The 18,573-nt window shown below is 40.1% G+C and overlaps 1 protein-coding gene across 1 annotated transcript in view; it reads left to right on the forward strand.

The window, feature by feature from the left end:
- The window catches only part of lrmda (leucine rich melanocyte differentiation associated), a 397,076-nt gene that overhangs the window by 341,578 nt on the left and 36,925 nt on the right, over positions 1 to 18,573 (forward strand). Inside the window, exon 6 of the mRNA XM_042336602.1 lies at positions 14,103 to 14,190. Coding sequence (XP_042192536.1) covers positions 14,103 to 14,190 — 88 coding nt within the window. The remainder of the gene's footprint in view (positions 1 to 14,102; positions 14,191 to 18,573) is intronic.

Raw genomic sequence — 18,573 nt, forward strand, 5'->3', positions numbered from 1 at the left:
TGAGAAAACTGGACATTTTACATTCAGAGGTTACCTCCAAAGGCAAACTCAAAATGTAAAACAACATAGTGCAAGAACTATTGCAATGTAGTGTAATGAGATTTCACCTCAGGAAATCTTGGCAAGAGATGTCATCTGTCACCACTGGCTGTTAAAACTCACAAGTGAAATGAGTTGCAATAGTTGATCTTCTAATTTACAGCAAAAAAAATTGTGCTGAATATGGTTAAATCAGAGACAAGAACCACAAGCTGAATAACTCGATGCTCAGAGATTTCAATAGACTCTTTGTTTGGGCCGTCCTTGCTAGTTCCTTTTGATTGATGATAACCGACAACATCTGACCTGCCACAAGATTAAAAAGGTAAGGAAAAAAACATTTTTAAAAATTTTTAAAATTACTATCCTGAACAAAACTGAAGAAGTGTATATATATATATTTAAAAAGACGAAAACACTTTGCGGTAGATTTAATACCTTGCAGCATTGTAGGATGAATTGTTTCCCCTGACAAATAATGCCAGTTGCATTGAAGTAAGTGCCTCTAAACTGGTGCTAAGGTGAAAAGTTACTCCATTAAGTATACAACATAAAATTGTCGCACAGCAAAAATGTATTACTTTATTTCCTTTTAATGAAACTGTGTTTTCTTTTCTTGCCAGTTTTTCCTTCTCTGGTTATTTTTAGGCATTTAACTCCTTTTCGGAGTTTGGCTGGAGTTTGTCTCCACATTGACCCTCTGCTATTTCACCGAGGCGGCCATTATTCATGTGTGAGCCTTGGCAATGAGTGTTAGCAGACTACTTGACTGCGGGTGGTGGTGGTAGTGGTGGTGCTGGGAGTTGGCATCAAATCTGAGCTTCTTCCTATCTTTATTCAGCATATAGAACTAGAGTTCCATAGAGTGATAGGACACACAAACAGGCTATTTGTCCCAGTTACTGTGTGCTGGTGATCCTTCATGCGCACCTTCCAGCAAAGGTCTCTGATTTACAATTAGTAGTGGTTGCCTCTAATGAGATTGGCCAATATGATGCAGACAGGGATTCAAACCAGCCACTTTGAGGTTTGTGTGGGCTCGTGGTGTACCAGAACCCAGGTGCTTTTATCTAGGCTTTTGGAGGAAGCTGAGATTCAGTTAATGCAGTTTTTAATCTTAATGCATGCAAAGTCCATCCTGTGTCTGCCCTTGTGTTTGGGAGGAATGTGAGTGGTGCCTCCCACACGGCCCCAAACCTCACACCCACACACACCAGTAATATTGGCACTGTAGGCGAGTTATTCCACTGAGTAATATGTCTTCAGCACTGGATTAGCATCCGTCCCAATTTAAGAGGTGGAAAGGCAGTAAAATAGATGGATTAACTCCGCATGTCAAGTTGATGTACGTGAAAAGGGCTCGCTTCAATAGAAAACTATAACTTATTGTGTAAAAGTTGACTTCCAGTATTTTCAGCAGTTTGACGGATTCCCTTAGGTGTATAAAAGCAGTGAGCACAGGCAGGGCACATACCTCCATTTTATTTCAGGTGTTTGAACTAATTTGTTCTTTGTGCACCAGTTAATCCTAAAATAATTTGCTTGTAGCCTGCAGTGAGTTGAGAGCAATACTTGAGATGCTTTTTGAAAAAAGATTGGAGACTTTGAAAATTTCAGTACAAAATAATATCCCCAGCTTTTATTGTTTACATTCTTTCTTTCCCCAGCCCGACTAAGCAGAACTTTCCTTTCACGTCTTGAATACAGGGAAACGCAAAGGATGTTGTGCAACTATTTCTTTCAATAACTTTTCCATCACAGTTCAGCTGCTATAAGCCCATTAACCCATCTTTCAACTGATAAAGTGGTTTTGAAGAGTCACAAATGCATGTCTCCCATCAGTCATTAGTCTCTGGTGGTGCGGGGTAAAGCACATTGTTCATCTCCCCTTGTCTCTCATCTGATCTTACATGCAAGTACATGGTTTTAACAAGAACCGTGTCTCCTCGAACCGATGGCATCACCATCTGGGAAAATAGCGACAAGTTTCTAAACTCGTCTTTCACCGTGAATACCCGAAGTTTTATTTGGTGGGAAAACTGAAGAATTTTATTCGTCTTAGTTTAAGCTTCTAAATCCCCCTGAGATTCCAAAGTCTTTTTTTACTGTCTAGTTCCCACTCTCTCACTTTTCTCATCCCAACTGTAAAAAAAAGCTCTTCTTTAAGGGGTTGATAGGTTGCAGACAGATGCCTAGCAACAACATTCCAATGTCTTAAGTAGCTGCAAGCCCTTGGCTGAACCCTTTGATGTGACTGTCAGGGCAGATTTATTTTGTTTTAGCACATTGTCTACTTGTCCAGATGTATCACAAGATAAAAAGAAGTTGTGTTTACACTTTTTTGGAGCTGTAATTAAATTGTGTTTTTGATGAGTCTCCGAGAGATCTGAGATGAAAAAGGGGTCATCAACTTGGGAAAAGAACCAAGCTGCTTTTTAGGTGGAAATACCTGATAGCTCACCAGTGTGGAAATTGGGGGGAGGTGTATATCTGTGACTTTCAGGAACCCTAGAAGAATTTTCTTTTTTAGAAGGCTGCTATTGGCCTATGTGCAGTTAGAAGTTATTATGTTCGGATACAAGAACTCATATCTGTTGGTGCTTTTTAAATTATTTTTTATTAATCACTGCTGAAACTCCATTATAAGTACTAGAGTACCAGCTTAGATCAGGGTTCATCAGCCTCACCCCTCCCTCCACCCACATTGTGCTGCTCAGAGGACCTAGTCCTGCTCTACACAGCTTGCTCTGATTGCACCAGCATTAGCCCAGATTATATAGACGTGTCCTTTGAAAACTTCTTATCTGCAGACTTATTTTGCAAAGGCACTTTCAAATCAACCCAAATGTTCTCCCACAACTGACCCATTCAGCCAAGAAGCTGGGACAGACTGTTGCCGACCTCTCTTTGGCGAGTGTTAGTCTTTAATCAGCTGTCACCTTGGGTTTCATCAGATAATTCAGGACAGGTTAGAGATCAAACCTGGGACTTTGCCAACATGACTGGCTTAGTACCACCCTGAGCAGGGTATTTAGCCATTTCTGAAAAATGTGTTAAAAGTTTATTTTTAAGTTGTTAAATAGATTTTTTTAAGGACTAATGTTCTTTACTTGTTTATTTCAGTCTAACCAGATCAGCAAACCAAATCACAGTGTGTGCGCTGGTCATTAGGTGAACTCACTGTGATAATCCTATTGCTTTCAGTGACAAAATATGAGTTGTGTTACATCAACTCGCTTGACCCAGGGATTATTCTTGTTGAAAGGTCCTGTTCTTCCAAAATAAGTTTTAAGTCCAGCTGCACTGTACAAATTAGTGATTACTAGATGGAGCCAGTCAGGCTTTGAAGCATTAAACTCTGTCAAATAATGTCAGAGTTTGAATGCCCTGCTGAACAGACATGCCTTTTTACGTTGTACTGAGAAACAAGTGATCTTGGAAAAATTGCTGTTTAAGAATTATTTCATATATTTGCTAAACCAGGTGGTGGTAAGAAAGCTCTGTCTCTGTCATAATACTGAGCTCAAATCTCTAAACAAATTGAATCTCAAAAGTACTTTGTGTATCTATATAATTTGGAGAGAAAGGAGAGGAGAGTTCTGCTTATCCAAACAATGTTGCTGCGTTTTTAAATGAAAATTTAGCCTGATACCAAATATTGCAGAAATTGTTTGCATTATTCTACGTTTATTAATTCCTTCAACATTGCATCATTGTTTTGCCACCATTTCATCACTATCCCTTTCATTGCTTATACATGCAAGGTGTACTTAAGCCATTTGCTCTTCTTTAATGTATTAACATATTTATACTGTAAATTGTCTGCACAGAGATTTTGAAAAATATGTATTAGGTGGTCCAACAACAGGTTGGAACAAGAAGGGCCGGTGATGAGGGGCAGATTTATCATAATGTTGTCCCTGTTTGCTCAATAGAACGCAAATTTTGTAGATGTGGTTGTGTGTAGTCATGTTGTTAATTTCCTTCATCCAAATCTATGTCAAAGCAACTGATGTTGCAGGCATTTTTCTTGTTTAAAGGTACAGAAAAAGAGCTGGGGTTTTGATTAGCCTAATTAATAATAATAATAATAATCCTTGCATTTGATATTTGCGCTTTATCACATCTTCGAGATGTCTTGAAGGGCTTCACAGAATTTATGGTGAAGTGAATTGACTCTATGTTGTGGGTGAAACATGGCAGCCAATAATAATAATGGACTCTTCTGCTGTAATTTCTATGATTGTTAACTCTACAAATACATTTCAGTGCACAAGAGTTTCAAGCAGTGAAGCTGTCTGGAAGAGACAGGTGGAGAAGGAATGTGTGAAGGTTCACAGCTAGTATTCTACATTGATTTTTTGCACTGATGCAGATTATTGAGATTCAGCTGCCAAAAGAAACTACTTCCGCTTCTTGAGTAGTATTTTCTATCCAAAGAGCTTCTAAAGTATTGCTTGTAGGAGGATTCTCACCTGCGCTTGAAACTTGAACAACTTGGACTGTGCTATAGTCCCACTGAAAGGAAAGTATGCTTATGGGTCAATCATTCGCTGCTAAGGAAAATTAGGAATTCTTTTTGTTATGTCTTTACAAAGGAAGTTTGTATTAGAAAAATGGCTAACAATTCCCCCTCCTCTCCCCACCACCCTCCCAGATACAATTGGTCAATCACTTTATGGCTGTTTGTGAAAATTGTCTTATGTGTTCACCCACAAAACACACAGTCACTACACTTCATAGTAAATCTTGTGAAGTGCTTCCAAATATGGAAATCGCTGTACCAATTGTAAGTATTATTATGATAGATAAGACACCAAGAGTTACTCCCAGTAGTAGTACAGTAGTTACTCCCACCTGTAAAGTGTGTTGTCCAGAAAATCTAGGGCAGAGAAAGGGGTTGCCAGAATAATGTGCTGCTAGTTTGAAACCAATACAAGCTAGTTCTACTGGTTTCAAACTTTTAATCAATTATTAACGGTCAATGCCAAAATATTGCAAAATAAAATTAATTGAGCAGCAACAAAATCCGGACTAATACCTCTGAATGCTTTCATTAGTCTGCTCAGCTGGCTCCAGCCTCCTGCTTGTCCCTCGCCCCCTCTGCTCAACCATCAGTGGCCATGCTTTCATTTACTCTGTCCCAAAACTTTGGAACCTTTCCCTCAATCTCTCTGCCTTGTCCCCTCCTTCCCCTTTTGGTTTGCAAACAATCACCTTAATGTGAAATGCCAGGGATTTTCTGTTTGGGTTTGAAGACCCATCTGAAGACCTTCCTCTTCGACCGTGCTTAAGTTCATCTCCTCCCTCCCCTCGGCGTGGTGTCAGGCTCCGCCACTGTTAAGCGCTCTGAGACATTATCCCACACGAAGGACGATATATAAATGCAAGTTGTTGTTTCAATGTATTTGATGTCACTAAACTAAATTGCTATTTTTGGTGACAGTAGACATTTCTGAACTGGTATTTTATATAGTTTTCTTTATTTTCTGGGGAATCTTGACAGATTTGCACAGGGCATAGAACTACCAGCTAGCTTAGAAATAGTTTTTAAATATTTAAATGTTGAAAAAAACAGGTAAAAATCCCCGGCATTTCACATTAAGGGATTCTGAATGAAAACAATTTCATGTGGATACAAAGCTAGTTCTACTGGTTACATTGAATCAAAGTTATTCAGCTAAAAGAGAAATGGATAGTGTCCAGTCCCTCATCCAAACACACACAAAAAACTGTAGTGATTCATCAGGATCTGTTTTACAAAGTAACGTGTAAACTGTGTACACTTTCGTGTCAAATTGGTCACATTGAATGTTTTATATCAAAATCCACAAATATATTTAATTGAATTTGGTATTTTATTTCCAGCGAATCATATTGCTATTTATTCATTAAAGAAAAGAGGATTTTTACAATATTATGTTCCCAATTTAGATTCCTCCCCAAGCAATGTTTTCAACTTTTAATTTTGTGTTTGAATTTGCATCGACTTCCGGCTTCTGCGCTGCCCATAGCATGGAAACAAAGTCACTAATGACATTCTGAACATCTGGGATCAGGGCTCCCTCTGCCTCCTTGTCCTCCTCGACCTCTCTGCCGCCTTCGACACTGTCGACCACTCCATCCTCATACACCGCCTCTCCGCTTTACTCAATCTTCACGGACCTGTCCTTGCCTGGTTCGATTCCTATCTCTCTCACCATCTTCACTTTGTTGCATCTAACAGTTTCTCCTCCAGCCCCCGCACTGTCACGTCTGGCGTTCCCCCAGGACTCTGTCCTTGGCCCTCTCCTCTTTAATATCTACATGCTCCCCCTTGGTGACATCATCCGCAGACATGGGGTCAACCTCCACGTGTATGCGGATGACACCCAACTCTATCTTTCTGCCTTCAGCCTTCAGCCACTCTCTGGAATTCCAATCTCTGGAATTCCATCCCCAAGTCACTCTGCCTCGCCCCCTCCTTAACCTCCTTCAAGTCCTGCCTCAAGACCCTCCTCTTCAACCATGCCATCGGCCACCCCCCTTCCCCTTCCCTCCCTTCTCCCTCCCTGATCCCAGCTCGGGTCTGAAATGCTGTACACTGTCCAGCGCTTTGGGACGTCCTCCCGATGTGAAAGGCACTATACAAATGTAATCTTCTTGTTGTTGACTTGCAGCATGCTGTTACTCCACTGATATCACTTTCAGCATTCAGGTCTTGTGAAACTGTTGCTCGAAACACAGCTAATTCCAGTCATTTCTTCTTAAATTATAAAGGTGGTCCCATGGGCCTCAATAAACTGATTTGCTGCTTATCATGCCCCCTGAAAAACCCCAAAGTTCAAGCTCTTGATCTCGCCTAGGCTATTGAGTAGAGGCTTGGGGTTTTGTTTTACAGTGTTTTACGATCTCCATCCAACTACTGTAGTAATATTCTCTGGTATTGCTCTATGGAATGTTTGTACAGCTTATTGTTCACATCAGGCACCTTCATAAAGATTAAACGATTAGGAGTCAGGAAAGGCCACAATTGAGAGAGTGCAATGACAGAGCACACCTGAGAGAAAAAGGTGCAAACAAGAGAAAAAGCTGAAGAAAAGTGGCCGAAGAACAGCGTGTCCTGAGAAGCTGTCTGCTCCCTCCGCTCAGTGGGCTCTATCCTGCTCCATGGCCTGCCCCACCATCGGCAGTTGGGCCTTCAGTCTTTTTGCCCCCACGCTTTGAATCTCCATGCAACAGTCGCTTTGCCTCGCCTCCTCCTTCAAGGCATGTCTCAAGACCCTCCTCTTTGACCGCCGCTTCAGTCACCCTCCTACCCCTACCCTCCCTGCCCTCCATCCTTCTTGATCTCAAACCACAGCTCAGGTTCAAATCCTGACTGTCAAGTGCCTTGGGTTGTGCTCCCGATGTGAAAGGCGCTGAACAAATGTAATTTGTTGTTGTTATGGGGCAAAAAGAAAACAGCAAATTAGCATTAGAGTTCAAAATATTATGCCAACTCAAAAGAAAAGATGGTGAAAGGTAACAGGTTGCCAAAAGCAAAGAGAAAGGATGAGTACAAGAGGAGAGAGGCAGAATTAAATGGTAAATTTGTTTTGAAGTGAGAATATTGTGATTGGCAAGCAGAGAAAGTAGAAAAGTATTATAATTCCAACGTTGGCACATGAAACTAGAACGCCACACATGTGAGATAAACTGTTTTTATTCCAAGTGCACTCAATCTGTAAGAATAGAACATTAATCAAGGTTTAAAATTCATCTTAATAATACTTGCATTTGATATAGCGCCTTACCATGTCGTTGAGATGTCTCAAAATGCTTCACAGAATATACTGTAAAGTGAATTGACTGTATATTTTGTGTTATTATTCAAACTCATCTTAACCTGAAGGGAGAATTTGTTTTAATTTAGCCTCACTGAGAAGCTGATTTCTATAATTATTAAAATGACATTTAGAAGAAAAACATGTCACAATTAAGGCTGCATTAAAGGATTTGCCTAATTCTGGACACTCTAAACTGCTACACAATGTAAATGGAGTAAATCTCTTGACCCAGGTGGAATTTTTCTCCAAACCCGAATAATCATGGAAAATTTAACATTTTTTTGGTAAATGTGTAACCATATTCCTGAATACTTTTAATAATTTGGAATATGTGGATATTTAATAGTCCTAGCTGTCATTAGTTATGGAACAAGAGAGAAGATACTAGCACCTAGCTGATAACTTTGGTGGGTTAAATCTTGTTAAATCTTATATCTCTTTATTAATTTTTATGGTCAGAATAGGAATGTTTTATATATATATATCACTGCACACAGCACCCCCTTCTGCCCATAATTGGGTGTGGCATCACGTCTACCTGTAATAATGATAAGCTCTGCAAGTTTTGATAAAGTGCGTTTGGCTCAAGGTTGGTCAGGTCGCCTGAAAAATACAGGATGTGCATTATATGGTCAAAAATGGTCACAGCTGGCAGCACGGATCTGGTAGTTTAGTTCTCTTACAAAGTACCGTCCTGTCAGTCGAGAAAAGAACAGAAAGGTGTCGAACAAAGGAGAATCGATTAGCTTTTAGGTAGGTTTACTGTAACCTTGCCGACCAAATCAATTCGCTCCTCGTCTTGCGATTATATTTGTGTGAACCCCTGTAACATACGATCAAAGAGAAGCATGTTGGCCGTGCCTAATCTGAGCATCTATAGAAGGGAAATAAATGTTACAGCACATGGGATTTATGCTTCAGTTTGCTCAGTTTTTCAGGGCATTCAACTACCCCTTCCTCTGATACAGGATGGGTCATTGAATAAACTTAAAAGGCAAGAGGATATGGGAGGAAATGGGTAGGACGCTGAATTAATCTTCCAGGGAAGAAATGTTTGATCAGCAGGGCCAGAGGGATATGAAATCTCTGATGTTGACAGCAGGCAGCTTTCTGGCTGGAGCTTGATTGACATTTCTGACTCTGCAGCAGGAGTTAGTGTCCAGTTGAGCTCAGGCATCCTCTGTCTGTGGGTGGTAGTGTTAATAATGTGGCAACTGGAAAGATTAATTGTAGACAAGCAGCAGGATTAGGAGGGGGCTTCACAGGTCCAAAGGAACAGCGATGAGGAAAGCCTCTGATCTGTCGGCTGGAGAGGAAATTAGTCAGGACAGAGAGAAGTTTGCTTAAAAAAGCATTTAGGATATTAAAGCCAAATGGTGAGAGGATATGAGAATGGTTAACAAGTAAAAAAAACATTGAAGGTTCAAGATAAACATCTGACGACTTGGCACAGAGGGACTGAATATATATGTTGTACAGCCAAACCAGACTAGGACACATTTCTTGAATTGAGGAACCATTCAGAGATGTGAACTGCCTTTTTAACCCCGTGTTTGTGAAAGTGGGTCCTCTATGTGATCCAGAAGTGAGCCAAGATGTTTGGTTGCTTTGGATCAGGATACGGGTGTCTTAACTTATTCTGCACCTAATTAAATAGAGCTTGTTCTGCTTAGTTCTATTCCTTAAAGCAGTGATGTCATGCCACCTGTTGGATTGTTGGTACACAACAGGGTATCATGAAGTGTCAGTTGCAGCGGTAGCTTGACCTCCTGTTAACCTCTGACCCAGTTTGTAGATCACTGACAGAAAGTTAGACTTTTCCTAGACTCCACAAAACAGCAGGGGTGGGGTGATGGGGAAATGCGGGGATGGAGAAAGGGTAAATAAAGAGGGGCTTCATATCTCGCTCATCTTTCGTCAGCTTAATCAAAGCCACTCTCTTCACAGAGGTGAAAGACATCCAGGGATCCATTTCCTGCCCTACTGATACATGCTGCCAAGAGGTTGTGACACATAGCTTCAGTTAAACACTTACACCCCAATTCACTCCTGCGTATTTGAAAGCACGAGATAGTCACAGATTCAGGTGCAAACAGCTTAACTTACATCTGTTTGTAAAGAGATGTATTTTCTTGTTACTCTGCAGAGGTTTAGACGTTTGCACAGTGCAGTGTGGTCCTGAGCTGTGCAGAATTAATTTACAACCCCAATAGCTCAATCTGTAAATCCTTTGCCTGGGCTTTAGTGCCTGTGGGCTAGGGAAGGGAGGACCAACCTAAGGTTCCTCTTTATTGCCATGCAGTGACCCCTGCTGGACAGTCTACCCATTCTGATGTCAGGTGAGGAACAATATTTGCTGTGATACCCCTCATTGTGTATAAGCTTGCAAACACTGTCCAGGGCCGCACATGAAAAATGTCACTTAAGTGAGGCGCTTTAAGGATGAGAATTTTTTTGTAAAACTAAAATAACTCACCTTTGTCCAAATTTAAGACCTGATATAGTGTGTGAGCATCAAAACCATTTGGCATGTACAAAGATTAGGAAAGAGGCACAGTTTGCAATGTTGGGCATCCAGCCATCAAGCTGAGGTTCTCACGCTCTTCTACCTGTGCTAACTGGGCAGAAAGATTCCTTTGAGGAGTAAGACAACCCATCGCTGCACACACGGTCAGACATGGCAACATGATGATGTTACTCCAGAGTATTGGTGCTGTGCATTGGTCGTGAACATGTTCCCCGCTGAACAGTGACATGGAGGAGCACCAGCATTCTTCAGTCCAGGCACATTGATCAACTCTGGCAGCAGAAGGCAGAGAAAAGAGAAGTCGGCTCTGATAAGAGATCACAAGCACATAGTCAGCATTGTATAAAAAATGTTACCGTAATGAAGATTGAAAGCAGCGTTGTTACTTGAGCCAAGTACAGATCAACACTGTTTGGGCCTTTGTAGTTTGATTTTCAGGCCAAAATCAAAATCAATCTGGCAAGTTACAAATAGGAGCTATCTGCCTCCAGCTGGAGGATCAAAACTCCACTTGAAATGTTTGTTGGAATGATATTTGGAAAAAAATCGCTCCAACAATAGAGACCATCATGAGCTGTTTACAGAAGTTAATGATCTTTTCATTACGGGTTAATGGGAAATCCTATGATAAATCTCCACGTTCAGCCATCTGCAAGTCATAGATCCTATTATGTGTTTTCGGATGTACTGAGACAGAGAACAAGAGGACACAGGTTTAGGGTTGCAAAGAGCAATTTGAAGAGTGGCACCTGGAAGGATTTCTTTAACTGGAAGGTAATTCACAACTGAACAGGTTACCAGGAAGGTGAACTGCTATAGTATCACATCATCGAGCCCACCAGCCTAAGATGGGACTGTTCAGACCAGTGAACAAGAACAGCTGTTGTTGACAAATTCTGAGTTTTCAAAAAATGAATGAAAACAATGGCCCTAATTTATATTTCATGATTGTAAAAGGAAATCTATTGTGCCCTTTACAGCTGGCTTTACATGTGGGAGAATCATTGTTTAACTCATCAGTCAGCACCACACGTCTTGAATTGACTTTTTCCTTTCGGTAAATCTCCGGTTTGAAATGGCACAAAGGAATGCAGGTTAGCCAGATGATGTCTGTTCTCACTTGCTCCTTACCCTTTCTCCAATAACCCCAATGCCAGATCCGGGAAATTGCACATCTGTACTCTGCATTATAAAGTAGCGTAAATACCTGCGGTAAATGTGAAACCATGGTTGAAAACTGAAATGGTCAGGGAACGGGAGGGGGAATGATGATTTTGAATGTTAATATGGTCTCAAGACAAGCATTTGTCCAAGTGGATTTGATACTTATTCCTGCACAGATGCTGAATTAAAAAGGACTGCTTGTGCATTGGTAATTAATTAGTGCTGTCATTTTTTCAGAGTACAGTGTATGCATCATGTAGCTGCTGCAGGGAATGATCTTTCAATGTTGTAATGTGGACCTGTTTTTTAGTTCAAAGTGGTGCTTGTCTGTAGGGAGGGAGGGAAAGGCTACCCATTCAATACAGGTGCTGAATATCACTTTTCGGGTATATGGTTGATTGGTTTTATGGCAATTCAGAAATGGGTTTGGATTTGTATAATCCAAAATATTTGTTCTGTTTTCTATATTCAAGCGTTTGCGCAATTGAAGTCTATTTCTAAATGTTATACTGTAATCTTTAATTCCAATTTACCACTCTCCCCTCTGTGATCAGGGCAGTAGGACAATCCGACCCACAGATATCTTCACAGTTGGTATTAATTCCACTCCTTTGTCAACCTTCTAGTAGGTGCATATCAGTGTCAGAGGAAAGGACCTGCCTTTAGGCTATTTATTGAATCTATAAAATTCACCCCTGAGACAGGGACTAATTTTTTTCCTTCAGTGGATGGAACAAGATTGTGACATTTGGCGATCTGACTGCCTGTGGTTTGATACTTGTACAGTGGGCCCAATTTGAACATACCCCGGTTCAGCGTGGGTTTGCGTGCCAGGATACGCCCAGCTTCCTGTGCTGACAAGCCAGCTTCCCACACGAAGAAATGGCCGATGTTTTTGTCTTGGGTCACCGTTGGCATCTGTTGGCATCCTTGGGTGCTACACGTAGGATCCATACCTACCATCACTTCCTGCATGCTGCGTGCGCCCATGCTTTGAGCAGGACATCACTTTGTGAAGGAAGTGACATCAGCGGTGCTTCTTGCACATAGAGTTGTGGCACATATTACACAATGTGCAGGAAATGGCAGGAGCAACGACCTGAGAACCTGGAAGTCAGACTTTTTTTTAATGCATTGTTCTAACATTTCGTCTGAGTTTTTCAACGCGGACGGTTGTATCATAGTGGGATTGCCATTTACATAGCTAGCATTTTTTTAAATTTACCTTTATCATTTTATAAGGTTGGCATCATGTAAAAGATTAATGATGAAAATTGTAGACAAAGAAAGATGTTGGTATATTCCTAAATGAAACACTGATTTCTAAATGTTTTCCTGCTTGGCTGAAAAGCAACTGGGAATGAAAGTGCCCTTGAGTCAGGTTTGATGTAAAGCAGGTCAATTGAAGTATTGAGCCCGAGGAGGTCAAAAGATAACCTGTACCATTCTAATAGCGAGCTCCTTCCATAGAGGGGTCATGTTGCAAATTCCATCTGCTTCCAATTGGAGAATGGCGAAGAGAGAGAGAGCACCCCGTGACATCGCCCATTTCCCTGGAGAGAGAAGTTCCTCTCATGCACTGTCAACTGTAAGTCCGTCCTGACAGACTGCCAAAGGACATTTGTCAGAAAATCAGGAAATATGCAAAAGAGAAATGTACGAAGAGCGATCAACGACTCAAATAAGCTTCCTCTTTATTAAAAGAATCACACGATGTTAACTCTTCATTCACGTACAGGTAAATGGTCTTGACCAGCGATTTTCTTGTAACACCAGGGTATAATGCAATCTGGAAGTCAATTGTAACGCTGCTGTCAAAAACGTTCAGTTTATTTATCTGAACAAATTTATTTGTTGTTTGAGTAAGCATTGTTCTAAAGAAGACTACAATCGTTCATATATATATAAGATGCAGGTTTTTGCTTGCAGCACAGTATGATTTGATTGATAAATTCCTGTCAATTGATACATGGGCAATGGGAAACAAGTGTTGAAAGTTATTTTCTTGTAATTGGTGAAATGTTTCTTCTAAAAGCTTTGATATATAAATTAATGGTGCAAGTGAAAAATCTTTTTCATATCGCACTTTCATTTTTGATAATTTTGGGAGAAAATTTAAAATGTTGCAAGATGCATTGCTACATTGGAAGTTTTGTGTTGTTTTAGTTGTGTTTGTAAACAACCTGCTTGGTTCATGTGAAAGGTTAGATTATCTTAATAACACAAGTTGGAAAACAAAAACTCATGTGTTGGAAGTGAAACGTAGATTTCGAGCTGTATTGACAAGCGTCCACAAATGTGACTTCGGTGACGGGCTTTATTTAAAAGTTCATGTGGGATGAAGGAAGAAAGAGAGAACTGGCACTGCTGATGGAGTTCCCTGCTGTGTGCAACCTTGAGTAAGACTCTCGTGTGAGAAGCCATCAGCTACGAGAGAGTGACTGAGCATGACAAAACAGTCTGCTCCCTGCTAGTTAGAGAGATAGCAGAAAGAAAACAAAGAAGATCTTTACGTTGCCCTTTGACTTTCAGCCGTCATATTGACATAATTGTTTATCACGCAGGCTTCCAGTGGCTTTGGCTCCAGCACACCAGCCTCGCAGCAGTACACCCCACTGCCTCAAGCAAACCGGGATCCCTCCAATCACAGAGGTAAGTGACAAGGTGGGGGAGACATAGGTAAGAAATACACATATTTGAAAATGGAAATATAAAGTGAAGCAACTAACTCACAAGCACAGGAATATGACTCACTTATTTGGTGAGCATATTAAAGGTCCAAGGTATTTATCTTTGGCACCGAACTACAGGTAATTTACTTAGTTATTAATATTGGCACAGAGATTATTAGCTTGAGCACACATTTCCCAGGTTATGAGTTACAGATGTATCGCAGTGAATATCTCTTGAGTAATCCATATATCAATTCTGTCATTAGTTTTAATTGGCAGTTACCTGACTATTGTCCTCATTTAATGGTTCATGATTAGTTTTCATAGCTAAAGTACTGCCTTTGCAACATACCGGCTAACACCAAATTTCTTATTAATGGTTAAATTATATATTTCTTAGCCTTTATTGTTATTATTAAAGAAAATGTAGAACGTTTTGCAGTGTTATAGCGTTCACTTTTCAGCAGTAGGAACATTGAGAAATGACCAAATGCTAAATATTAGAATAGCTTGATTTGTATTCAGTTTGCTTATCAAACATGATAAAATTGGACCAGGTTTTGACATGAATTGCTTGCAAGGGGAGGGGTGCTGGATTGTATTGGTAATGGGCCAACTCAGTGATGCCCCTTAGTTTTCAAACTATTATTTTCACTTCACGTTCAGCATCTCAGACCAAAGTAGGCAATGGAGCATCAGAATCGAGTTGCTCCACTGTGGAGTTCTCAGTAGTCCAATTCATGAGCAGCTGGGTCCACAGGACTCCAACGTGAGTCTGGTGATGGCAGCCCAACCAGCCTGGTTCAGCGGCAGGATTTGGAGAGGCAGGACAGTTTTTAGGAGCACTCTGCTCCTGTTAACTCTGCAAGCCAAAGCCTTAACAGGTAGTTGTACAAGCTTGTGGTGGTCCTAGCTGGAAGCTTGAGGTTTTAGCTGGTTAAACTCCAGCAATACCCCATCATCCCATCACACACTGTGTGGTTCCTAAACCTTGGTTCTCACCAATCTGTGCTTGACACAGCCAACCTGTGCCTAACACGGATTTAGATAAGCAGGGAGAGAGAGTGCATATTCCATTCCACAACATGGGGAAATTTCCATGTGTAGGTGGCATATAATATGTGGAATTCTCAGTCTGGTTTGAATATTTCTTAAGCAGGGTGATGATGGGCATCTGCTTGCATCAGATACCTGGGCTATCCAAACAAGAAAAGCTCAGACCAAATGCTGCTGAATTGTATGGTGTTGACTCATGTTTGCCACACAATATAGACAATATAGTGATAATGCACCACAGAACTCTCACAAGAAGCTGGCCAGAGAGCTGGTACATTATAAATTTATTATTATTTATATAGATAAACAGAAAGAGTAAAATGTTTGGGCACGCCAAGTCTTTTTTCAATTAATACTAAATTACCATTGCGTTTATCTGGAGATTTACCATAAATGCGCATCCCAAGGGCTGCACAAATTATTTCTTTCTTTCAACTCAGCAGTGTACTGAAATATTATTGTCTATCACAGAGTAAAATTATCTGCTGCTCAGGTCAACTGAATGTTTTCCTGAAAGCTGAATTCCTTTGTTTCCCATATAAATGAGTGACAGCCTTTGGCAAGTACTCTGCAATTGTAAGTACTCTGCAACCAGAGATTTAACAACCTACGTTTTGTCTACATCTTTGATGTGTTCTGATACAAATATGTTAAAGCTATTGTGGTTGATTCTCTTATTTTAAATATTTCCAAAGCAATTTTGTGTAGGAAGTAACCCTATCACTAAGGTGTCTAAGAGAAGTGAGTGTTTTGTATAGAACACCGCAAAGGTCTTTGTAGAATTATTACATGGAAGTTAAAAATAATTTTGTTTTGATGTTTGTTATGATGATTTTAAAAAGGTTGGCTGCACCATAAAGAAAACCTCTGATAATTCACCTTAGAAAATAATCACAGTTAACATTGGCTATTTTTCAGCATCCAAGCAGCAAACACATTCTTAGGTGACTGAGATCTGAGATTCTGGTATATTAAATCCTACAAATGTTTTCTTCCTAAAGGTTGCTGCGCTTTTTTTTTCAGCCCTGTCTAGTTTTGTCCTGCCATTTGACTGAACAACCACACAGGCTTCATAGGTCTGTCAAGTTGTATTCAGAATCAGAGCAAAAATGGCACAGAATATAAATTTAACACTGCATTGACGTAGCACTATAATAAGATCTCGAGGTTTTACAGCAAAGCAAAATGCTTCAGTGTAGGTTTTGGACTTTCAGAAACTGTATTCAATGTTGTAAAACATTCCAATCTAACTACATTATGTTGTACACTGAAACATACAATGTTATCGATCAACTAAAAGATTTAATTGGGCATTGGATCACTTCCTTAATCAAGTGCAAGCAGACACATGAGTTTAAGGTAGGAAAAATGTGTTGGAAATAGAATGAGATGCATATGCTCGAGTCTAGGACTTGTCTGATGAGGTAAGGTTCACATGCTGAGCTCTTGTCTCACTTTTCCCTCTCAAATTCAGTGATGTTGATTTACAAAGTCAACACGGATTGCCCTATTATGATTTGTGCCTCATCTTTTTTTCTCCCTTACCTATATTTTTAGTGTTTTCTATCCACTAGAAAACAATAAAAATATAGGTAAGGGAAAAAAGGACAAAACAAACAGAAGAGAAACAATGTGTCTGTAATCACCCCAGGGGATTTATTGTAGCATTTCCTGCTCCTTGAAGTACAACTGTGTCATTCTTAGCAGTAATGTGTTCACCCTCCTTTATGGCTGGCACTGGTGGGAACCATGGTTCATTGTCCTCCTGTTGTTCCCTCAGGGAAGGAAGGAAGTATATTTCCATCCAGTGTTGGATAGCCCTTAAGGAGTATGTTTCAGCTTGATGTTCCCGTATGTTCCCAGTTAAGTTCTTAACTGTTTTAATTCAAATTGTGAAGAGGGGGAGGGGAGAGAAGCAGGATAGAAATGCTGCATTTATCCAATTCCTGAAAGTGTAGTTTGGAAGAGAAGTTTGTGACACTTCAAACCTTGGTGTTGGATTTGGTGGTACAACACAATCAGGTTTTGTAATCTAGAAACCTGTATTTTGAGATAGATCCTGAATGTTAATCGTAGATGAGTTACAGTCTGGGTCAATTTAAAATTGAATATTTTTAGGATCTCTCTGTCCATTACAGCATGTGTGAACATTGCTAAACTGAAAATGTCCAACCTTATGTCTCCTTGTGTTTGTGATCTGGGATGAGTGAACATGCAGTATTTACTTGCACGTTTGTCTCCAGGTTAGCAAAAAGGCTTAGAACTGACAAGATTGTTATCAAGCATCGGAAGCATCCAATTAATGGCGTCTTCAGTTTGTTTTGCAATAAATTTTCTTTGGATAGCATATGAGTTTAAATATGTCATTACAGGACAAAAATGTGTCTGTTATTTCCAGTTACTGGAGCAGAGTCCGCTTGTAGTGCTAATGTTTTTTTAAGCAGATTTTCAGATGAGTTCAACAGCACAGATAAAGATTTTTAGCTCTGTATCAATGCGTCTTTTGGGATATCTCACCCACACCACAGAATTGAGGTGTTAGCTGAGTAGTTCTGCAGTGCGAAGGTGTGAGAAATTACTGTAAGCTTGAAGGTGAAACCACCTTCTAAACTTGTCATACATCTCAGAATTTAATCATAAACTGGCTTCTTATAATCCTGCTTTGCCACTTTTCCCCATGATTCACACAGTCTAATAACATGGCATTCAGATCTGGGATCCAATCCTTATCATTCAGTATGTGCATAACCCAGTTAATGTTAGTGCACAGCCCAGTTACTGCTGCGTGCAATTGGGTGCTGTGTTTTACCTACAAAATATATAGTCCACTTTGCAATATATTCTGTGAAGCGCTTTGAGACTCCTCTAAGATGTGATAAGGCACTATATCAAATGCAAGGATTATTATAACGTTATTTTAGAAGCAGAGATGGGCAGGAAGTGCTGGTACATGAAGTGAGATTTATTTGCCAATGTTCTAAGTACACGTTTCCAGTGTTGCCTTTTGTATTTGTCGATTGGGAGGGGACGTTCTAAATGTTGAAAGCAAAAACCTGAAGTTTTGTGTAGACTTTGCACAAACATGTTTTCAGCTTTATGATAACGTGTGTGTGTGTGTGTATAATTTTCTTCTTATCATGTTCGAGCTGCTTTGTCGAGTGATACCCTTTCTATTAGCATGATTGAAAAGGAGAATTGTTGTAATCAATGCTCACTTTCCAAGTTGCATCAATTCACAGGGAACAAAGTTGGAATTTTCCTTTTTTCCGAGAATACAAATAATTCTTTAGAGCCTTTTGTTTTGAAC

The sequence above is a fragment of the Callorhinchus milii genome, unplaced genomic scaffold, assembly GCF_018977255.1.
Source record: "Callorhinchus milii isolate IMCB2004 unplaced genomic scaffold, IMCB_Cmil_1.0 Scaffold7, whole genome shotgun sequence".
Lineage (NCBI taxonomy): Eukaryota > Metazoa > Chordata > Chondrichthyes > Chimaeriformes > Callorhinchidae > Callorhinchus > Callorhinchus milii.